This window comes from Rutilus rutilus (genome assembly GCF_951802725.1).
Source record: "Rutilus rutilus genome assembly, chromosome: 11".
Taxonomy (NCBI): Eukaryota; Metazoa; Chordata; class Actinopteri; order Cypriniformes; family Leuciscidae; genus Rutilus; species Rutilus rutilus.
In genome coordinates this window covers 43,434,299-43,459,488 of record NC_140216.1, presented here as the reverse complement: position 1 = coordinate 43,459,488, position 25,190 = coordinate 43,434,299, and the positions used below count along the sequence as shown (strand labels likewise).

The following is a 25,190-nucleotide window of genomic DNA, read 5'->3' as shown; positions in this document are numbered from 1 at the left end:
TTTATTACGGAATTCAAACAATAAATACCGTTTTGGTGCTTGTCCAAGTTCCAGTCGCAGTTCCAGTGGCACGTGAACCGATCATCTCTTACTCTTTACTACCAGTTAAAGTGTAAATTGCAGGTTAACCACCACAACCAATTAATGTCTAAATTAAAGTGCTCAATATGTATATATTTAAATATTTCTGTCTTAAAATACGTTAAAATAACATTTATTGGGGTTTCTTCAAAGCTAGAGGGAGTGCTTAAAACCACTGTAAAAAGTATCAAACTTTTCATATTATATTCAGCATTTTGGTATAAAAAACATTCAAAACAATGGTGGACGGTTCTTATCTTTATGTTTAATAAGCACATTGCATTATCTTCGTGAAAAATGTAACCTGCAATTTACACTTTAATAGAAATAAACACAAATGAACAATAGGTATGTGGAAAGATACAGTACAACTTATTGAAATGTATATTCCTCATACATAATATCGATCAATCAGTGTTTTTCACCCGCGGAAAGAGGTTTATTATAATTGTATTTATATCATTAAAATATTATAAGCATTATATAGCATTATATTTTATTTTAATAACATTAATACCAGCTGACAAGGCTCTCTGTATGTTTACAGCATTAGGTCAGATATACTTTCTTTCTTGAGAAACATTAACATGCATCTGCTGTAGCCTACCTCATATTTATCCAAATTAATCGATATTGAATCAAGATCAAATCACAAGAATTTAATTGAAATTTGTGTCAAGCAATAATAAAAACAGTAGCCTAGCAGTCTTTGTACCATAGGCCTAAACACTGTAACATGTTGTCACTAAACTTAATAAAATTAAGTTTAGTTACCAAATGTTTTGACAATCACTTTGACAGCCTTAAAGTTCCTCAAGTGGACCCTTATTTCCCATATTTCACTAGGAGAACCCTCAACCTTATAACTAAGGGTTTTCTTAAGGGCTTTCATGCAACCGGGCCCTGAGCTACTGTGAGTGAGTGGAGGCGGGGCTCATTTGCATATTTGCATATTCATAGAACCGCAAGGGTGTCGAGTTACATTCAAGATATTTTAAGGTATGAAGACTTTTTTTTAAAGGAAAAAACATTTAAATATGTAATTTCTATGGATCAAAGATGAGTTTTAAGGCATAAAATTATTGACTACAGGGGGACTTAATCTCAATTTTGATAAATATAGATTTATTAATATTTATGAAACGTCTCGTGATCTTGAAACGGTCTTTTTAGTTTTAGAAAAGTCTAGATTTGTTTCCACTACTGCCAGAACTGAATATGGCATATTAAACTCATTTCAGGTACACAGCAATACAATATACTGTTTAGATAAAAACAAGCACAGCTCTCGTCTGTCACTCCAACTTGAGAATAATTTCCTCTGATGATATTTCAGCAACCGTGTGATGATGATGATGATGATGATGTACCTGAATCTGCTCTAGATGAAGGTGAGTTTGTCTCTGACTCACGTCAGCTATAAATGAAAAGCACGTCAGCAGAGTTTGCGTCGAGGGCCGCGAGCCCCAGAAGAGCCGCTCGAACCGTCTGTCAGAGTCTGAGTCAGCGCACAGGAACGCTGCATTCATCGCTCATTAACACAGACACATGCTAGCTTTGTGACTTGGTTACATGTGCTCATAAAAACACTTAAGTTGGGTCTTAAAGCGACAGCTCACCCGAACCGATCATGCTGTTCCAAACCGGTATGATAGATAAATACATGAATGAATGATTAAACGATTGACTGATATGGATGTAAAGTTTGAAAGTCTGTGTTTGTGATATGATTGATTAGCATTGCAGATGATTCAATCTCACAAACACCTGAGAGTTTCTCACAGAGATGAACGAGAGCAGATCCATTCACTGAGAGCTGAGGCCTTCCTCCACTCATTAGTGCTGTTTACTGAGACACAGTCACTCTTACTAGTTCTCAGTGCCTGCTCAGTGAACTCCCGGCCACAGCTACGCCATAGCAACCAACCAAAACACCCTAGCAACTGCGCAGCGATCAACCAGAACACCCTAGCAACTGCACAGCAATCAACCAGGACACCCTAGCAACCGCACAGCAACCAACCAGAACACCCTAGCAACTGCACAGCAATCAACCAGAACACCCTAGCAACTGCACAGCAATCAACCAGAACACCCTAGCAACCGCATAGAAACACACTAAATACTTAAAAGGTTCATTCAGTGTCAAATCAACCATATTCCAGAAACTTCCCTGGTTATAATTTTTTATTTTGTTAATATATTTTCTGAAGAAAGACAAACATAAATAGTGAGGAAAGCCAAAATATCACATTATTTCATGAATGTATATTTACGGAGTAAATAAATGTGGACTGTAATGTGGACTTTACAGAAAATGTGAATTTTTTGAGCAACAAATGAGCAAAATTACTCCAGAAAGACGGCAGCTTGGTGATTTTAGTTTTACACAGAGATCAGTGGCTCTATTAGTAAAATATGTTGACTTTATCAATCTTTGTTGCATTATATGCCAACGGTGACGTGACGGCTCAAAGATGGGAAAAAAAGCACTTTTATCATGTTTTTCCCAAAGTTTGTGTGTCTGTAACTCAAGAAGTATTACAGATATCTCAATGTCTTTTTAGATGTTGGTTCTTAACAAACTTTTCTTTTACAATCTTCATTTTTAAGGCTCTATATGGTTCAGTTCTACAGATATGAGGATCTCAATGCGGCTCCAGGAGTGAATTGTTAAATTTGACCCATTTTCAGTGGTCGGAAACCAAATGTCACTTTGCACACAGTGGATACTTGTACTTGATTACTGATACTGACTGCATTTAAGGAATGTCTGAAGAACAAATAATTCTGAAACTATAAATGAACCCTAGCAACAGCATAGAAACCCACACTGCTAAAGTGACGTCACCGCGGCTCTAAAACTGAGACACTTCAGCACTGGATCATGACATCACTCCACACTGACTCAATGACATTTCCCACGAATCCCTGCTTGCACACGATAATTAGATATATGGTCTGAATGAGTTATGTTGGTATTTAAATGAGCCATAGAACGAAGCATTACAGGGGACAGACTCATGTATATTTTTATGTCATTTAGTCATCTTACAATGTGAAAGAGCGATTATAAATACACATATGAATGCAGATTCAGGGTTTCAAAGATAGATGTTTATCACTGATGTTAAGATCACTCTTATTCACCGTCTCATAATGCCTGTCAGTGTGTGTTTGTTCAGACGCCTGCGGCGGGGGCGTGTCCTCATGAATATTCATCCTCCTCCTCTGTGATTGGCAGATGACACTGAAGGAGGGAAATGTCAGTGAGTCAGTTTGACGAGTGTTTGAGCGCTTCATTGTGTTCGTCTGACAGATTTAGACGAGGATCGACACGGGATTGAGGATATACGGGAATGATTGAATCGCAATGATTTATTTCTATAGGGCTTTATCCCGTACAGATCGATTCAAAGCCGCTTCACAGTAATAAACAGGAAAATAACAGAATTAATGATGCAAAAGTCATCAAATGTGAGACAAACTCAGAATCAGTGGTGAAGCTGCTCTACAGAAGATCAAAGAGTCATTATTCAGATCAATAACTGAGTTGTTCATAACCATCAGTTGTGATGTGATAAAGTTCAGTGTTGTTGTTGACTGGAGGTCAGAGGTCATGTGAAACCCTGCCATCTGTTCTGTATTGTTAGCAGTGAATGAGCCGGGAATAGCGCCGGTGGGCGGAAACACACACGCGTCTTGGCCGAGGAGGAACTGATGCTAAAACAATGTGCTGAAATAAACCCACTCATTACTGGCTGGTTCTGATGGTTTTTTTTAGTCCTGTATCGGAGCCAGAGTTCATGATGAGGATCTTTACAGCCTTTAATTACTGCTGTAAAAACAGAAACACATCTTCTGTGTCAATGAGTCAGTGTCTGTGACATGAATGACGTTCACACGCCTCCCACACACACGTATGAAGCCTCCTCGCTAACACACGCGTCGCATGTTTCATTCTCTCCACAGAGTCTGTCTTTTCCCAGTACAAATCAACAGTAGGAAAATCATCTACTTTTCCATTTTAATTAAGTGTATTTTCTGACCCCATTGGCAGATATTTGTTCTTGTTTTAATCCTAAACTCAGTTCATTTAGATAATTTTTTATTAAACAAGCCATAATATCTTCAGTCATTTTGCTTCTTCTCCAGTAAATGTATCTTGATTTAAGAATATATAAATATTGGTGTTGGAAAACAAGACAGAAACACTGAGGAAGAACATCATTTTATTCAAAAAACTTGAACTGAGTTGATCTGAATAATGACTCTTTACAGCTGAGTTTGAACCTGTTGTTATTCTCCTGATTATCGCTGTGAAACTGTGATAGAGTGTGTTTGTGTGACACATTTACAGAATCATTACATTTACATCACATTTATGCATTTGAATGAACGAACGAACGAACGAACGAATCTAAAAAAAACGAATGAACTAAATCAATTATGGAAAGTTTTTGCACATAATTTAATGTCTTTCATTCAGAATACAGTCAATTCAACAGTCAAACTTAGTTAATTCATTTCCGTATACAATGCATGAATGCATGAGACTTTTTAATTAAAGGAACACGCCGACTTTTGGGGACTTTAGCTTCTTCCCCGTATCCCCCAGAGTTAGATGAGTCCACACACACCCTTCTCATCTCCGTGCGTGCCGTAACTCTGTCTGACGCACCCACCGCTAGCCTAGCTTAGCACAAAGACTGGAGGTAAACGGCTCCAGCTTGCATTATCACTCCGCAGAAGTAGCAGTGCTTTGCCTTCTGAGAATATAGTTCCCAGTGTGTATACGGTTAGAAGATGGCTGTGTCTCATGTGACCTTGTTATTTGTACACACTGTGACTATACAAATCACAACATGTAAATAGGAAAATGTTGGCGTTATTTTGTCACTTATTGGGAGCAGTATGCTAGCTGGAGCCGTTTACCTCCAGTCTTTGTGCTAAGCTAGGCTAGCGGCGGGTGCGTCAGACAGAGTTACGACACGCACGGAGATGAGAAGGGTGTGTGTGGACTCATCTAACTCTGGGGGATACGGGGAAGAAGCTAAAGTCCCCAAAAGTCGGTGTGACAGTGAGTGAGTGAGACAGACGTTTCAGATCAAACCCTGCGTATCATCTTCTCTTCTCTAATGTGAGGTAAATCAGGGTGAAAACTAGGGCTGCACGATATGTGCGATAAGCAATAACTAATAATGCGATTAAAAAAATGTGATATTCAATATGCAATATGATAATGCTTAAAGTGTGTAAAATAACCTTAAATTATCTTAAAAATATATTTAAAATGATATAACCTACATACGTGTTTCACATTCGTTTTGTGACAATAACACACCCCTACAGCTTCTGCCAGTGAACATCAGTGTTTTACTGTAGCGTAAGAAGTGTTATTTTAACATCAGTGTAAACCACAGGGTTCAGGGGTTCAGGTTATCCTACATTAGGGTTATTAAACAATAGAAACTGAATAATCACATGTAAAAATAAAACACTGCTTAGTTTTCACTGTATGAATTAAATATATACTGATTCTTATTAAACTACAAAAGTTATTCAGCCAAGAGTGAGTGATTTTCTCTTTGTCTTTTGTTCATGACCCCAGTTATTGCAAGCTGTTGCGATATGCATATTGCCATACATAAATTTGTGATTTTCTATCATTTCAATATATTCTGCAGCCCTAGTGAAAATCCTTTAAAACGCAAAAATAAAAAAAAGTTTGCATGTATCATATTTGATGCATCAGGCTTTTATGGCTCATATTTTCTGATATAGTGAGAATATGGAGGAATTTTATTTTATTAAATTTTCAATTTGCTAAATTTTATTCAGTCAAACTGAGCAAAAATATGCTGTTTGCTGCTGATGCTGATATTTATATGAAATTCTGATGCTTGTAATGCAAATCAATGAGATCTTTATAACATTGTAGCAATCAATATCAATATATGCCAATATTATGTCTTAGTAAGATCATATTTAAAGCTTAGTTTTATGATCAGGGCTCATAGCAGACATCTCTCTCTCTCTCTCTCTCTCTCTGTCTCTCTGTCTCTCTCTCTCTCTCTGTCTCTCTCTCATTATTATCAAGCGCTCTTCAAATCTGCATGTCATATTTACATCTCCTGAGAGTCAGAGAAATAAAGAGCCGCCGGAGTCTGTCTCTCACAGGAAGTCCATACAGGAGTGTGTGGCTGTTGCCATGGGGACAGATGTCTATCTGCTCGCCGAGTGCCCCAACACACACACACACACACACACACACACACACACACACACACACACACACACACACACACACACACACACACACACACACACACACACACACACACACACACACACACACAAACACACACTCTGTGACGCACACACTGACCTGCAGAGAGAAGCTCTGATCACAGTCTAATGCACTGACGTGAACATCAGCGGAACTGAAGCTGCAACACACACACACACACACACACACACACACACACACACACACACACACACACACACACACACACACACACACACACACACACACACACACACACACACACACACACCTGCAGCAACACACACCTGCAGCAACACACACACACACACACACACACACCTGCAGCAACACACACACACACACACACACACACACACACACCTGCAGCTACACAAACACTCACACACCTGCAGCAACACACACACACACTTGCAGCAACACACACACACACACACACACCTGCAGCTACACACACACACACACACACACACCTGCAGCTACACAAACACACACTTGCAGCAACACACACACACACACACACACACACACCTGTGATCATCTTTATTAACAGCATCGTCATCATACAATCGTTGGTAAACACGTGCATGTGTGTGTAGATCTGCATAAGCGCGTGCATGTGTGTGTAGATCTGCATAAGTGCGTGCATGTGTGTGTAGATCTGCATAAACACGTGCATGTGTGTGTAGATCTGCATTAGCGTGTGCATGTGTGTGTAGATCTGCATTAGCGTGTGCATGTGGTGCAGGAGAGTTTAAACTTTAAAGTGCAGAAGTGAATCTGATGACCCACTGAACTGCAGAGACTCAGAACTTCTGCAAACTCAACTCACTTCCGGCGCATGAACACGCAGCAGCGGCGCGCCCTGCAGGACTGACGCGGAACAGCCGGAAACACGGACCATATGAGGAGAGGCTGTCTCACACACACACACACACACTCTCTCTCTCTCACACACGCCTCAGTCTGAGCAGAGCATTCATTCATGTGCATGTTTATATTAATGAAGGCACAGAGGAATCCATCAGATAATGGGATATTCTCACAGAACTGAAGGAAACTGAATCACTGCAACATTAAACTCAAACTCTCTCTCAGGGCCACAGATGTGATGTTGTTCTCAGAAGGTTCCGGAGCCGCTGTGTGTCTGTGACTCAAAGCCATTGAATCAGACCTGAGAACATCTCATCTTCATCATCTTCATCATCATCATCATCATCATCATCTTCATCTTCATCTCATCTTCACCTTCATCTTCATCTTCATCTTCATCTTCATCATCATCATCATGAGACACTGTGAGTGGATTCCCAGCTTCCCTCAGGTCTGATGATGGACACACACACACACACACACACACACACACACACACACACACACACACACACACACACACACACACACACACACACACACGTCACATTCCCAGTTTACTTTCACACACTGTTGAAATATGCATCTATAAAGCTCAGTGTGACACACAGTAGCATTCAGACAAAACTGCCATTTTTTTACATTATTTTAAATGTATTGGGAGAGTTTCTTCATATTGCACACATGAACAGTAGAGTTGTGCAGTAGAGTTGTGCTGTAGAGTTGTGCTGTAGAGTTGTGTTGTAGAGTTGTGCAGTAGAGTTGTGCTGTAGAGTTGTGCTGTAGAGTTGAGTTGTAGAGTTGTGCTGTAGAGTTGTGCTGTAGAGTTGTGCTGTAGAGTTGTGCAGTAGAGTTGTGCTGTAGAGTTGTGCAGTAGAGTTGTGCTATAGAGTTGTGCTGTAGAGTTGTGCAGTAGAGTTGAGTTGTAGAGTTGTGCTGTAGAGTTGTGCTGTAGAGTTGTGCTGTAGAGTTGAGTTGTAGAGTTGTGCTGTAGAGTTGTGCTGTAGAGTTGTGCTGTAGAGTTGTGCAGTAGAGTTGTGCAGTAGAGTTGTGCTGTAGAGTTGAGCTGTAGAGTTGTGCTGTAGAGTTGTGCTGTAGAGTTGTGCTGTAGAGTTGTGCAGTGGAGTTGTGCAGTAGAGTTGTGCTGTGGAGTTGTGCTGTAGAGTTGTGCTGTAGAGTTGTGCAGTAGAGTTGTGCAGTAGAGTTGAGTTGTAGAGTTGTGCTGTAGAGTTGTGCTGTAGAGTTGTGCTGTGGAGTTGTGCAGTAGAGTTGTGCAGTAGAGTTGTGCTGTGGAGTTGTGCTGTAGAGTTGTGCTGTAGAGTTGTGCAGTAGAGTTGTGCAGTAGAGTTGTGCTGTAGAGTTGTGCAGTGGAGTTGTGCAGTAGAGTTGTGCTGTGGAGTTGTGCTGTAGAGTTGTGCAGTAGAGTTGAGTTGTAGAGTTGTGCTGTAGAGTTGTGCTGTAGAGTTGCGCTGTAGAGTTGTGCTGTAGAGTTATGCAGTAGAGTTGCGCTGTGGAGTTGTGCTGTGGAGTTGCGCTGTAGAGTTGTGCAGTAGAGTTGTGCAGTAGAGTTGTGCTGTAGAGTTGTGCTGTAGAGTTATGCAGTAGAGTTGCGCTGTAGAGTTGTGCTGTAGAGTTGTGCTGTAGAGTTGTGCTGTAGAGTTTGTGCAGTAGAGTTGAGTTGTAGAGTTGTGCTGTAGAGTTGTGTTGTAGAGTTGTGCTGTAGAGTTGAGTTGTAGAGTTGTGCTGTAGAGTTGTGCTGTAGAGTTGTGCAGTAGTTGTGCAGTAGAGTTGTGCTGTAGAGTTGTGCAGTAGAGTTGTGCAGTGGAGTTGTGCTGTAGAGTTGTGCAGTGGAGTTGTGCTGTAGAGTTGTGCAGTGGAGTTGTGCAGTAGAGTTGTGCTGTGGAGTTGTGCTGTAGAGTTGTGCTGTAGAGTTGTGCTGTAGAGTTGTGCTGTAGAGTTGTGCTGTAGAGTTGTGCAGTAGAGTTGTGCTGTAGAGTTGAGTTGTAGAGTTGTGCTGTAGAGTTGTGCTGTAGAGTTGTGCTGTAGAGTTGTGCAGTGGAGTTGTGCTGTAGAGTTGTGCTGTGGAGTTGTGCTGTAGAGTTGTGCTGTAGAGTTGTGCTGTAGAGTTGTGCAGTAGAGTTGTGCAGTAGAGTTGTGCTGTAGAGTTGAGTTGTAGAGTTGTGCAGTAGAGTTGTGCTGTAGAGTTGTGCAGTAGAGTTGTGCTGTGGAGTTGTGCTGTAGAGTTGTGCTGTAGAGTTGTGCTGTAGAGTTGTGCTGTAGAGTTGTGCAGTAGAGTTGTGCTGTAGAGTTGAGTTGTAGAGTTGTGCTGTGGAGTTGTGCAGTAGAGTTGTGCTGTGGAGTTGTGCTGTAGAGTTGTGCTGTAGAGTTGTGCTGTAGAGTTGTGCTGTAGAGTTGTGCAGTAGAGTTGTGCTGTGGAGTTGTGCTGTAGAGTTGTGCTGTAGAGTTGTGCTGTAGAGTTGTGCTGTAGAGTTGTGCAGTAGAGTTGTGCTGTAGAGTTGAGTTGTAGAGTTGTGCTGTAGAGTTGTGCAGTAGAGTTGTGCAGTGGAGTTGTGCTGTAGAGTTGTGCAGTAGAGTTGTGCTGTAGAGTTGAGTTGTAGAGTTGTGCTGTAGAGTTGTGCTGTAGAGTTGTGCTGTAGAGTTGTGCAGTAGAGTTGTGCTGTAGAGTTGTGCTGTAGAGTTGTGCTGTAGAGTTGAGTTGTAGAGTTGTGCTGTAGAGTTGTGCTGTAGAGTTGAGTTGTAGAGTTGTGCTGTAGAGTTGTGCAGTGGAGTTGTGCTGTAGAGTTGTGCTGTAGAGTTTGTGCAGTAGAGTTGTGCAGTAGAGTTGTGCAGTAGAGTTGTGCTGTAGAGTTGTGCTGTAGAGTTTGTGCAGTAGAGTTGTGCAGTAGAGTTGTGCAGTAGAGTTGTGCAGTAGAGTTGTGCTGTAGAGTTGTGCAGTAGAGTTGTGCAGTGGAGTTGTGCTGTGGAGTTGTGCTGTAGAGTTTGTGCAGTAGAGTTGTGCAGTAGAGTTGTGCTGTAGAGTTGTGCTGTGGAGTTGTGCTGTAGAGTTGTGCTGTAGAGTTGTGCTGTAGAGTTGTGCAGTAGAGTTGTGCAGTAGAGTTGTGCAGTAGAGTTGTGCAGTAGAGTTGTGCTGTAGAGTTTGTGCAGTAGAGTTGTGCAGTAGAGTTGTGCTGTAGAGTTGTGCTGTGGAGTTGTGCTGTAGAGTTGTGCTGTAGAGTTGTGCAGTAGAGTTGTGCTGTAGAGTTGTGCTGTGGAGTTGTGCTGTAGAGTTGTGCTGTAGAGTTTGTGCAGTAGAGTTGTGCAGTAGAGTTGTGCTGTAGAGTTGTGCTGTAGAGTTTGTGCAGTAGAGTTGTGCAGTAGAGTTGTGCTGTAGAGTTGTGCTGTAGAGTTGTGCTGTAGAGTTGTGCTGTAGAGTTGTGCTGTAGAGTTGTGCAGTAGAGTTGTGCTGTAGAGTTGAGTTGTAGAGTTGTGCTGTGGAGTTGTGCAGTAGAGTTGTGCTGTGGAGTTGTGCTGTAGAGTTGTGCTGTAGAGTTGTGCTGTAGAGTTGTGCTGTAGAGTTGTGCAGTAGAGTTGTGCTGTGGAGTTGTGCTGTAGAGTTGTGCTGTAGAGTTGTGCTGTAGAGTTGTGCTGTAGAGTTGTGCAGTAGAGTTGTGCTGTAGAGTTGAGTTGTAGAGTTGTGCTGTAGAGTTGTGCAGTAGAGTTGTGCAGTGGAGTTGTGCTGTAGAGTTGTGCAGTAGAGTTGTGCTGTAGAGTTGAGTTGTAGAGTTGTGCTGTAGAGTTGTGCTGTAGAGTTGTGCTGTAGAGTTGTGCAGTAGAGTTGTGCTGTAGAGTTGTGCTGTAGAGTTGTGCTGTAGAGTTGAGTTGTAGAGTTGTGCTGTAGAGTTGTGCTGTAGAGTTGAGTTGTAGAGTTGTGCTGTAGAGTTGTGCAGTGGAGTTGTGCTGTAGAGTTGTGCTGTAGAGTTTGTGCAGTAGAGTTGTGCAGTAGAGTTGTGCAGTAGAGTTGTGCTGTAGAGTTGTGCTGTAGAGTTTGTGCAGTAGAGTTGTGCAGTAGAGTTGTGCAGTAGAGTTGTGCAGTAGAGTTGTGCTGTAGAGTTGTGCAGTAGAGTTGTGCAGTGGAGTTGTGCTGTGGAGTTGTGCTGTAGAGTTTGTGCAGTAGAGTTGTGCAGTAGAGTTGTGCTGTAGAGTTGTGCTGTGGAGTTGTGCTGTAGAGTTGTGCTGTAGAGTTGTGCTGTAGAGTTGTGCAGTAGAGTTGTGCAGTAGAGTTGTGCAGTAGAGTTGTGCAGTAGAGTTGTGCTGTAGAGTTTGTGCAGTAGAGTTGTGCAGTAGAGTTGTGCTGTAGAGTTGTGCTGTGGAGTTGTGCTGTAGAGTTGTGCTGTAGAGTTGTGCAGTAGAGTTGTGCTGTAGAGTTGTGCTGTGGAGTTGTGCTGTAGAGTTGTGCTGTAGAGTTTGTGCAGTAGAGTTGTGCAGTAGAGTTGTGCTGTAGAGTTGTGCTGTAGAGTTTGTGCAGTAGAGTTGTGCAGTAGAGTTGTGCTGTAGAGTTGTGCTGTAGAGTTGTGCTGTAGAGTTTGTGCAGTAGAGTTGTGCTGTAGAGTTGTGCTGTAGAGTTTGTGCAGTAGAGTTGTGCAGTAGAGTTGTGCAGTAGAGTTGTGCAGTAGAGTTGTGCTGTAGAGTTTGTGCAGTAGAGTTCTGCTTGATGTGCAATGAAAAAAAAAAAAAACCTGTAGTGGAGCGATGAGGATTCAGTCCACATATTTCAACAGGACATCTGGCTTTAACATTTATTATGAATTTCTTCAATAACCAATGATGCTTAAGTGATCAAGGATCTAGCAATATATATATATATATATATATATATATATACAAATATGTATTCCTTCAATTCCTCCATTCTCATTTTCTTCACTCACATCAGAGTTGTGTGTAGCTGAAGACAAGAGGAAACAAAGAAGCACAAATACTAAACGAGAAGCACTTCAGGTGATTTTAGTGAGTGAAGTTCGCCATCTGCTGTTCAGAAGCATGAAGAGCACCTGGAGCCTGTGTGGGATAGATAGATAGATAGATAGATAGATAGATAGATAGATAGATAGATAGATAGATAGATAGATAGATAGATAGATGGATGGATGGATGGATGGATGGATGGATGGATGGATGGATGGATGGATGGATGGATGGATGGATAGATAGATAGATAGATAGATAGATAGATAGATAGATAGATAGATAGATACTTTACCACTATGAATATAACAGAAACTTTAAAATACCAACATTAAACATTAACCCTTAAAGTCCTAGAACATTTTTGGGGCGCCTGACTCGCCTGTACTTTGTGTTTAACTGTAGATAAACTAACCCATTATAGCAGTCAGCATCAAGTGCCACTTATCATTTTAAACAGGAGAACTTGGAGTTTCCATCTAGCTCATTTAAATTCCCAATTTTACATGTAGTGTGTCTGAGAATGGATGGATTTACCATATTTCCTTTAGCTCAAACAGTAGAGCGTTGGCACTTGCATCGCCAAGATCATGGGTTTGATTCCCAGGAAAAGCAAGAACTGATAAAAATGTAAATGTGTACCTTGAAATGAAATTTAAGTCGCTTTGGATAAAAGTGTAAATGTAGATTTAAAGGGGACATATCATGGAAATCTGAGTGTGTAAGTGCTGTAATCGGGGCTAGTGCTTCTACCAACACAGAAAACATGAAAAGTGAAACCCAGTAACTGTTCTGGTGAGCCTTTCTCTGCAAGCATGTCTAAAAATAAGATGATCAGATTTCGCTCTCGTTCTGTTGTATGAAGAGGATCTTATTATAATATTACCGGCCCTTAATCTGCACGTTTACACACACCAGCCGACATTTGGTTTCACAAGCGACACCAGAGACCAGTTCTAACACAATGATAAAGATCCAGCAAAGCCTGAAACTGTTCTGTGGTTGAGCACAGACGAGCACTGAACACTATTGACCAGAACATGTCACCGCTGTCTTATAAACACCTCAGGAACTGTGGACACTTGTGGAGAAGTTCAACATGATGAGATGAGATGATCAATGTAACTCCACAACAACTACACAAATGTCTCCACTAACATTCAGAAGCTCTTCCTGAGTCTCTCCGTAAGGCTGCACTCGCTACTGGTTATTCTGGGATTGGCTTGTTCTGTTATTGCAGTGAATTAAGAAACTACATCGGCCTACTGACTTTTCATTCCTAACCTCATCTCTGCCCTCTCTTTCTTTCTTTCTTTCTTTCTTTCTTTCTTTCTTTCTTTCTTTCTTTCTTTCTTTCTTTCTTTCTTTCTTTCTGGCAATTACAAATAAACTTATGCAAAATAGCAGCAATTTATATACTTATTTCAGGTTACAATGTAGTCTATTACTTTTGGTGAAGACTATTAAAAAATTCATACTGTATGTGAAACTGTGGGAACCTTTTCTGCTATCTAGCAAATTATATGGAGGGGATCTTATGAATATGATTCCACAGCATAAACTGAATTTCAAACTCTTTTTATTTTTTTTTTTTATTTTTTTTTTTGCAGCTAGTCCAATGCTTTTTAAGTAATTTTATGTTTATTTTATGTAAAGTTTATTTGTTTCTATAAGTTTATTAAAATTAGAAAGTGTATCTAAAATTTTAAATTAGAATTAATTTAGATTAATTTGACACTATTTACCCCTTTTTGATTATTATTTTTTATGTACAATAAAACTAAAAGCTGAAGATTATCATTCATCAGTGCTTCTTCTTCCACTCCAACGTTCCAGTAACTCCTGCCCACTAAAAGCTGCACGCTAACCCCACACATAGGCCCATCTATGTTAACAATTCAGAAAAAGTTCCATCAATTCAAACTTTATATCATCGCTATGATAGTGTCATATCACCCGGCCCTAACATGCAGTAATGCTTTAAACACATTTGATAAAAATCAACTATTCTTTCTTTTATTCTTTCATGTTAACTGAAGTGAATACTGCACTATTTTAACTTTAATCACCAAGTAGAATTGATCATGACATTCTCACCTTATAAAAAAAGAAAAGAAAAAATCGCTGACCCAATGCTGAGCTAGTGAGCTGAACTAGCTGATGCACAAACTCAATACCCCGATAAAGAGGATGACTGGCAAAAAGTATTTTATGTATTTTGAAAATACAAAATACTCATCTTAAATGCATTTAAATACAAATTACATTTGATTTTTTCCAAAGGCTTTAAAATACAAAATATAAAATAGTATTTTGTATTTCCAATACGTATTTTAAATACATGTATCTGAAATACTGCCCATCCCTGTATATACTGTAGTGTGTGTGTGTGTGTGTATATTCAGTCTGAACATGAACAACAAACACAAATAGTGCAGCAAGTGGTGTAATCTATTGTGAAAATACAAACAGTGCAAATGAATTTCACAAACTATAAGTAGTATTTACAGATCCGAAACTGAACTACGCCAGATATCTCCGTCGGACGACTCGTTTGAGAACACAAACTCCAGATGAGTCCCGCTGTGTCATATTTGCTTTTGAAATGTGTAATGCTTTCTCAGAGAGTGCTGTCATGCAAATCTGTTATTTTGTGTTTGTTTTCATGCACGCAACTACTTTCACTTTGCGTCAGTTTCAACCAATCTGGGCAAGGGGGCGGGACTTAGCATCAACAATCGTTCCTGTTTGGCTCAGAACCACAAACCACATGGGTTTCTTTAGACGAATCAATGCTGATCAAAACTTGATGATATAATCACGTTCATTATGGAGCCTCTGAGTGTCCAAAAAACACGAAACCCCGGAAAAGCCCTGAATCTCCTCTTTACGGGACTTTTTAAAGCATACAGAATGGATTAGCAGTTCAAAAGTTATTATACATTTAAGAACAATAGTATTTATTAGTCACTTTCTCATCTTGCTTAAAAAATGCTTAAAAATAACACTTTATTTCAACTTTACTCTCCCAGTTTAGCCCCTTTGCAAAGCATGATGGGAATGAAAGTCCTGTTTGGTTGGATTCGTCAAAGAGTAAATGTTTCATGTCACATTTCAACCAGAAACCTGATGCAATGCTGTTAAATCCACATAAACTGCTTAATTAAAGTGAAGATCCTCAAATAATCATTCGTTTGAGTGTAGATAGATGATTAGATGAAGGAGATGTCATCACGTGTTTAAGTCACACCTCCTCTTCCTTCGGGTTTCCCCTTTTACACCCTGAGGATCTTGGAAGAGTTCGGCGATCCCTCTCGATGTCTCACGCACGGATGATCAAAAGCTTCGCTCTAATGTGGGCATGTGAGTGCGGTCTGTTCTTTCTTTTACTAGTTAGAAAAACTTGCTCTCATTTGTTATTCAATAGAAGTGAAAGTAAACTGAAGCCTGAAGCTATTGTTTAAAACTTCCTGGTAATCGTTGGGATTCCTGGATGGCATTGTTTCCTTTTACCACTTAAAAAGCCAAACCTGCTCTCACTGAGTCGAACAGGCTGTACTGAGTGTGTGTGTGTGTGTGATGGTGTTATCTGTGATCTCCAGGTGTTGAACACATGTTAGCGCATAGCAGAGATCGTGCGCTCACGACACCTGCTCAAGGGATTGCTTCCCAGGCAACGCTTCAACTGATCAGATGTACGGATGGAATGTAATGCATTTAGGATGAAAGCATCTGTCAAAAGCATGAATGTAAATGTTCACTTTAAAACCGTAGTCTTTGAACAACACCTAACACACACTTGAGTGTCACACAGGCAGTGTGCGTCATAAATCACACTTCATGTAACGCAGGCCGTCACTCAGGGTGTAAAACTACAGAGATACATTAGCAGTGTGAAGAGGATTGACACACGTGTGATCATGTGACTCTACAGATGTGTAAAACTACAGAGATACAGTAGCAGTGTGAAGAGGACTGACACACGTGTGATCATGTGACTCTACAGATGTGTAAAACTACAGAGATACATTAGCAGTGTGAAGAGGATTGACACACGTGTGATCATGTGACTCTACAGATGTGTAAAACTACAGAGATACATTAGCAGTGTGAAGAGGACTGACACACGTGTGATCATGTGACTCTACAGATGCTGTATCACAGAGTGATGGAAGAATATAGTGTGAAATCCCACGGACAGTAAACATTCTCTGTGTCTGAACCACACGAGGTCAGAATGAGGCACGTGGTCTGTCTGTGATGTGGTTCAAGATCAGGTTTTCAGGGTTGTGATGTGGTTTCTGTAGGCCTGCCGGCTCTGCTGGCTCTGCCATCAGGACGGTTCGCTCTCAGCTGCTGTAGAAGAGATTTTAACAACGGATCGACAGCCTGTCAACTGAGCAACGCTCCCGATCCGACCTGCGACACACACTGGAGCGCTGACGTGAGTCTGAGCCTCATCCTGACACATCAGATCACAATAATGACATGAGATTACATTATTAGGGCATAAAAAGCCCTAAGAAATGTATAAGTCAAATTCAAAGTCAAATTTATCTTAACAGATAAAATGTCAATTATAAGATGCAAATTTAAAATTATGAGATGCAAAGTCAAATTTACGAGATGCAAAGTCAAAATTATGAGATAAAATGTCAAAATTATAAGACACAAAGTCATAATTATGAGATAAAATGTCAATGATGAGATAAAAAATGTCATTATGATATAAAAATATCAATTATGAGATACAGTCAAATTTATCAGATAAAATGTCAATTATAAGATGCAAATTTAAAATTATGAGATGCAAAGTCAAATTTACGAGATGCAAAGTCAAAATTATGAGATAAAATGTCAAAATTATAAGACACAAAGTCATAATTATGAGATAAAATGTCAATGATGAGATAAAAAATGTCATTATGAGATAAAAAATATCAATTATGAGATACAGTCAAATTTATCAGATAAAATGTCAATTATAAGATGCAAATTTAAAATTGAGATGCAACGTCAAATTTGCGAGATACAAAGTCAAAATTATGAGATAAAATGTAAAAATTATAAGATAAAATGTCATAATTATGAGATAAAATGTCAATGATAAGATAAAAAATGTCATTATGAGATAAAAAAATATCAATTATGAGATACAGTCAAATTTATCAGATAAAATGTCAATTATAAGATGCAAATTTAAAATTATGAGATGCAAAGTCAAATTTACGAGATGCAAAGTCAAAATTATGAGATCAAATGTCAAAATTATAAGATAAAAAGTCATAATTATGAGATAAAATGTCAATGATGAGATAAAAAATGTCATTATGAGATAAAAAATATCAATTATGAGATACAAAGTCAAATTTATAAGTCAAAGTCAGTCAAAGTCTAATTTATCTTAACAGATAAAATGTCAATTATAAAATGCAAATTTAAAATTATGAGATGCAAAGTCAAATTTACGAGATGCAAAGTCAAAATTATGAGATAAAATGTCAAAATTATAAAATAAAAGGTCATAATTATGAGATAAAAAATGTCATTATGAGATAAAAATATAAATTATGAGATACAAAGTTAAATTTATCAGATAAAATGTCAATTATAAGATGCAAATTTAAAATTATGAGATGCAAAGTCAAATTTATAAGATGCAAAGTCAAAATTATGAGATAAAATGTAAAAAATATAAGATAAAAAGTCATAATTATGAGATAAAATGTCAATGATGAGATAAAAAATGTCATTATGAGATAAAAATATCAATTATGAGATACAAAGTCAAATTTATAAGTCAAAGTCAGTCAAAGTCAAATTTATCTTAACAGATAAAATGTCAACTATAAAATGCAAATTTAAAATTATGAGATGCAAAGTCATATTTACGAGATGCAAAGTCAAAATTATGAGATAAAATGTCAAAAGTATAAAATAAAAAGTCATAATTATGAGATAAAATGTCAATGATGAGATTAAAAAAGTCATTATGAGATAAAAAATATCAATTATGAGGTACAGTCAAATTTATCAGATAAAATGTCAATTATAGGATGCAAATTTAAAATTATGAGATGCAAAGTCAAATTTACGAGATGCAAAGTCAAAATTATAAAATAAAAAGTCATAATTATGAGATAAAATGTCAATGATGAGATTAAAAAGTCATTATGAGATAAAAAATATCAATTATGAGATACAAAGTCAAATTTATCAGATAAAATGTCAATTATAAGATGCAAAATTTAAAATTATGAGATGCAGTCATAATTATGAGATAAAATGTCAATGATGAGATTAAAGAAGTAATTATGAGATAAACAATATCAAATATGAGATACAAAGTCAAATTTGATTAGATAAAATGTCAAAATTTTGATAAAATGTAAAATATGAGATACAAAGTCAAATTTATGAAATAAAGAACATTCTGTCATACTAAGTCATACTTATAAGATAAAATAATTGTCATTATTATAAAGTCATAATTATGAGATAAAATAAAAAATATGACAGTCATGATTATGAGATAAAATAAAAAATGATGACACACTTACTGAATTATGAGATGAAGTTGAAAGTTTGACAAAAAGGGAACATTATGACAGTCATAATTATAAGATAAGTAAAAAAAAAATCATCATTTTCACAATTTTATGTTATAATATTGACTTTTAAATCTCTAATTTAGAGTTTTTATTTCATAATTATGAAATTTTATCTAATTTCAACTTTTGATAAATTATGATTTACCAAAGCATGCTTTTTTTAATGTAATCTTCATTATGTTTTGTGTTTTGATGTTTTATTGATTGTTTAGTGTGACATGAAACTGTTCTCAAGACTTTATGAGATGAAGTCTCTCTTCCATATACAGTTCTAGACCAATCACAAATATGAACTAGGCTTACCTGATTACATATTCATGAGCTATGCACAGTCACAGACGGCACTTGTCCAATCACAGTCATTAACCTCATAAATATGCAGATGAGAACATTAACCCAGGGGATATGAAGTCTCTTTCAGTTAGCCAGTGATTTAATGAGAGAAATCAGTGTAATGTTTATCATGAAGATCACGTGTGTGTGTGTGTGTGTGTAGGATATAATGGTGGTGGATGATTCTGGAGAGACGGATCTGACCCAAGTTGATCACGCAGGACCAAAAACACTCGTTCTGAGAGGAAAACACAGCAAGGTGATTTTCCAGATGGACTGTCCGGCTCTGAAGGTCAGGAATTCTGTACAGTTCATCATATATCAGTGATGTGTGAGCTGAAATATTATAAATCAAGTGTTTCTCGTTCTTCTCTCGGCAGGAGTCTGTGATGCTCTACTGTAATGGTGAGGAACAACTCATTTACTCATTTACACTAGTTTCTGAAAGAGTCTCTTCTGCTCATCAAAGCTGCTTTTATTTGATCATAAATACAGTAAAACAGTGAAATATTATTCTAATGTAAATCATCTGTTTTCTATGTGAATATATAGTAAAGTGTAATTTATTCCTGTGACCAAAGCTGAATGTTCAGCATCATTACTCCAGTCTTCAGTGTCACATGATCCTTCAGAAATCTTTCTGATATGAGGATTTGATGCTCAACAAACATGTATGATTATTATCAGTGTTGAAAACCGTTCATATTTCTGTGGAAACAATATTATATTTCATGATTCTCTGATGAATAGAAAGATCAAAAGAACAGCATTTATTTGAAATTTGAATATTTTTGCAACATAAATGTCTGTCACTTTTGATCCATTAATGGTAGTCCATCATAAGTGTAACATATCATGTTATAGGTATTTAATTAGATTAACAATATTAAAATCTTAAAACAGTTATAAATCCAGATATAAGTATGAAGTGATTGATCAGTGTTTTCTGTTCCATCAGATCCCTGTGATTCTCCAGGTGAGTCTGACACACACCGTTCACTCATAAACATGCAGTTATTATAAAGACAGACACAAAAACACTATACTGTGTTCAAACTGTGCACTGTACACAGTGTTGAAACTGCACTTGTAAAGATTTCTAATGATCTATTACTAGCGGCTGATGCTGGTCTTTTATCAATACTTATACTTCTTGACCTTAGTGCAGCATTTGACACCATTTCACATCCCATTCTTTTGAGCAGGCTGGAATCTATTGGAATTACTGGTATGGCTTTAAGCAGGGCCGGAGTGGGGCCACTTTTCAGCCCGGGAGTTTCAGGCCCAAGACCGGCCCACTTTTTCAATGGTGGAATTCCAAATTAGCACTTTTTCCAAATTGGATAAATTTTACAGTTCAGCTCTTACTATTGTGTAGTTTGTATTAATACCATGGTTCAACAAATAATGTAAAGGTTAAATAATTATTCACTTAGACTTTATAAGAAGCAATTGCGACTATATTTCACGCAATTCTGACTTTATAACACACAATTGCGACTTTATTCCACGCAATTCTGACTTAAGCTCGCGATGTAAACTCGCAATTGTGAGATAAAAAGTCGCAATTATCTTTTAAAATGTTTTATTCTGTGGCGGAAACAAGCTTCCATACCTCCTGGCCTCTTCCTCCCATCCATCCTCCCTGACGCGTACCATTTCTGTAGGGCCGGTGTGGTGAACAGTCGAGTCCGGTTGAAGAGATGAGTCTTAGGACCCGAGCCAATTGGTTCAAAGCACGTTTTATGGGTAATCGCTTTAGTGCCTGGTTACAAATACAAATACAAAATCACTTTATTATAGAAGAAGTTTGTACTACGTTATAACGAGTCATTAACGTATTTTAACTTATATGTTTAATATACTAGTATTTAACCGAAGCTAGATTGTGAAATTAAACATTTCTTGTTGTTAGTGTATTTTTTTATAATAAATAAACAACATATTTGAGCTTCAAACAACTACACTCTGGACTGAGAAACTCTTAAAACTACATTTCGTGACACAATAATTGTATTTCACAGTATTTAAAAATTTCGCGGTCTTTCTCCGCTGCTATTGACGCAGCTCGGACTCATCTCTTCAACCGGACTCGATTGTTCACCACACCGGCCCAGCTATCGGTTGGCGGTACCGCGGTAGCCTACCTGAGAAAACGTTTTGGAAAAGACGGGCTATGGACCCAACCAACTCTATAGGAGGGGAGGGGAGAACTCCCTCACATGGTACAACCGCTGCGGTGTCAGAATGCGGAACGTGTGTAGCCTAATGTAACTACTAACGTGACAAATGTGAAGAAAAAAAAAATCCTCGACCGGCCCAAAAGTGAAGCGGCCCACCGGGAATTCTCCCGATTCTCCTGATTACCGACCCCGGGCCTGGCTTTAAGCTGGTTTCATTCTTATCTCACAGATCGCATTCAATTTGTACAACTTAAACAGTTTAAATCAAAACCCACTTTTGTTGTCACTGGTGTTCCCCAGGGTTCTGTTTTAGGACCTCTTCTGTTTATTATTTATCTTTTACCTATTGGCTGCATTTTTAGGAAATATGATATCCATTTTCATTGTTATGCCGACGACACCCAACTTTACCTGTCTTCTAAACCTTCTTCAAAGTTTCCCTCTTCTGCTCTTGGTGAGTGCTTAAGTGAATAAAAAAAATTGGTTTTCAAGTAATTTTCTAAAATTGAACAGCAGTAAAAGAGAAATTCTTCTTGTTGGTTCAAAAAATACAATAAGCAAGTCGAATATTTCTTCTGTGGAAATAGATAACTGTTCTGTTCCTCTATCGAATCAGGTCAAAAGTTTAGGGTGTCATTCTTGACACATCTCTGTCTTTTGAATCTCACATTAAAGGTGAACTAAGTAACCTTTTTACCTTAACTGAACAGCTTTGGAATCATTGGAATGGTTATATTACTTATTTCGGGTTGAATGGTGGTCGTTTCGCACCCCCCTGGTGCCCGTGAGCGGAAAATACGCACTTGCAACTTTGAGCCGGCGAGCCGCTGGCCGCCGCATCAGGAAGTATCGCGTGATATCAGGTCTCGCGATGTAAACAATTGCTTTACGGCCAAAAGAAATCTGCTAAAATGCTGTCATTATTGCGCTCCCTCACGCTGTCCGAACCCGAATGAAGAAGACGTTTTAAAGAATGTCCCATCTGCTTTGATGTCGTTGATCTGCTAGCCTCTGGTGTCTGAGAGTAGCCAACGAGTTTTTACAACAGTGTTGTCAAATATCTATTCCGAAGCTGTGGGGGAGCTCTAGAGAGAAACCTGCGAGCAAAAAGCGAGAATACAGCGAAGAAATCCTGAAACTACTGAGCCCCGCTTTAATAGAGTTACCCATTCTGCATCCTTCCATATTCGCAATATAAATCGTCTGCGTCCTGTCCTTTCACTCAAGAGTACTGCTACGCTTGTGCACGCTCTTGTAACATCAAGAATCGACTATTGTAATGCTTTGTTTTATGGGCTTCCTTCCAAATCTCTTCATAAATTACAGTTAGTACAAAATGCTGCAGCTCGAGTCATTACCAAAACTTCCACTTCTGAACACATTTCTCCTGTTTTACAGAAGTTGCATTGGCTCCCAGTTAAATACCGTGTAAATTTTAAAATTTTACTTTTAACTTACAAAGCACTTAACAATTTGGCTCCTTCCTATCTTCAAGATCTTCTTCATATACACACTCCTTCCCGCACTCTAAGATCTGCTTCTGCACTTACACTTGTTCTGCCACGCACTCGGACAACTTCTAATTTAATGTTTGTTGCTGTACTGGTTTGATTGTTAAATGTCTTTTTATGAATTTTGTAAGGTGTCCTTGAGTGCCATGAAAGGCGCCTTTAAATAAAATGTATTATTATTATTATTATTATTATTATTACTGTCCTTGCAATGAGTTGCTTCTTCAAAGCCCGACAGTTAGCTAACAGTGTAAAATTCTCCAAAAAAACACAAGGCATAACTTTTCTTGGGTTCCACGAAGAAACTTTACTTTTCTTATTATACTGTAAAACTGTAACAAAGAGCAAAAGACAAACAGAAATGAGATCAAACCAATACAGATACCTAAAGTACACAACTTATAGCAACAGAAATGCTCATAGCTAATAGCTATGCTAACTATCAATTTAGTCATTTGACATGAGAAAACTCCAATAACCAAAAGATATGACAAGTACAATTACTTTTTACATTTTTTAGTAATATGTACAGTACTTACGGACAAATAGTATCCAAGGCAACGATGTAAAAAGAATAAAAACAGCAGGAGAAAACAGCACTGGCGCTCCACTCTGCAGCACACTCAACTACATTTTAATGGAAATGTACTAAACTAAAGCTACTGCTGCTGGATAGCCAAAAGGGGGCACTGTTGCACACACAATTATGATAAAAAAAACAATCTCTTAATTTACTTCAGAGAGGTCAGAACAAACACACTTGACAATCAAAATGAAGTGGATATGAAATGATAAAGCAATAGCAGTCAGTATTAATGTTCTGTGTTTTTCAGATGAACTGCAGCACAGTAATAACGCTGTGAACAGGAGCACTTCTGACGGCGTCTTCATCCTCCTGTCCATCATCTTCATCATCTTCACCTTCAGTCTAAACGGGTGAGCAGAAACCAGATATACAGTAATAACAGTGATGTATGTGATGTTCACTGACGTAAAGCGTCTCTGTTTCAGGTCGTGTGTGTAGTCTCGCAGTGAAGACTCTGGATTCTGTGCCGTGGAGGTCAAACCCAGAGATTATAATATATATATATATATGTCTGCTTATAGATCAGTGCATAACCATAATGATCATGATCTGCTCAATGCTTGACAAACCTCAGTAATGCAGGAGGATCTTTGCTTAACTTATGGATATTAATGGTGTTCATGAAGCTTGTGCTCAAATGTTCATCCGATGCTTTTCATTGCTTTTACTTTCTGGAAATATTAGATTATAAGAAATATTATCAACATACGACATTATATCATACATGAAACTATCATTATTATTTAGATTATTATTAATATATTTATAATAGATTATTATTTCTCATATGTATTTAAATGCTTTATAAAATATTATATTATACAGTGTATTATATAATGTTATATTATACATAAACTGATTATAAATAGTTTTTACATTTGAGGAAAATGTTTTCAACTACCGTGGCGACAAATTTAATGTAAAAAGTCAAACATGAAAAACGAATGAGGAATTAGTTCAGTGTTACCCTGGTCAAATGAATGTGATGTAGTGTATCTTGTGTGTGACGAGACGATGTACGAGGACCGGGAATGAGATGAGGGATTTTGTTTGACTTATTCTTCCTTGTATTGTAATATCTTGCTGAATCAACCAGAGATGCTTATGTCTTGATAAAGCAGCTAAATGCATTTCTTCTTCATAAAGGGTGAAGATATGTTTTGAAACCGAGAGGACTAACATGTCTGATGTAATATGTATGGAGGAATGTATTATATTTGGAGAATTTATCATATTAATGATCTTTCCTATAATAAATCATGCGCTTTCCTAAAAGGCAGAGAGCGGTTCAGCTGTGTGTGTGTTATCTGTGTGTACAGCTCTGCTGACTGACTCTGAGCCTTTCTTGCAATAAATAAACCATTATAATCATTGATTTAACATTTGTCTCTTATACAGAATTGTTTATTGTTTATTTGCCTCAACAGTTTCTAGAAGAGAATACCGTCATAGTCCAGGTGATGTTCATTTTTGTTGTAAAAAAGTTATTAATTTAGTTAATTTATTTAGTTTGTTTCTTTTTATATATGCTACTAGAAACTAAACACAAATTTGCTGCCTTTATTTCGTCCTCCGCATATGAGTTTAATAAAGCCTGGACCTCGGCAGAAACACACCTAAACCCTAGTTCCTGAGAAGAGTTCCTGCGGTGGAAAGGGTATGCAGAACCAGCATTACTAATGTTGCTTTTGGCTAGTGTGATGTTCGTTTCGTGAGTGGCTTCATATGGTTTCACTGGTCATTCATTACATTTCCACC

At 38.1% G+C, this 25,190-nt stretch overlaps 1 protein-coding gene across 1 annotated transcript; it reads left to right on the top strand.

The window, feature by feature from the left end:
• Positions 1 to 15,457: 15,457 nt before the first annotated feature.
• On the top strand, positions 15,458 to 24,771 carry LOC311300391 (uncharacterized protein). The gene is made up of 7 exons (XM_084424642.1): positions 15,458 to 15,571; positions 16,516 to 16,652; positions 19,316 to 19,444; positions 19,533 to 19,557; positions 20,111 to 20,128; positions 23,680 to 23,782; positions 23,858 to 24,771. Exons 1-7 carry the CDS (start codon positions 15,526 to 15,528, stop codon positions 23,868 to 23,870), a joined length of 471 nt encoding a protein of 156 aa, XP_084280768.1. The 5' UTR covers positions 15,458 to 15,525; the 3' UTR covers positions 23,871 to 24,771.
• The last annotated feature ends 419 nt before the right edge of the window (positions 24,772 to 25,190 follow it).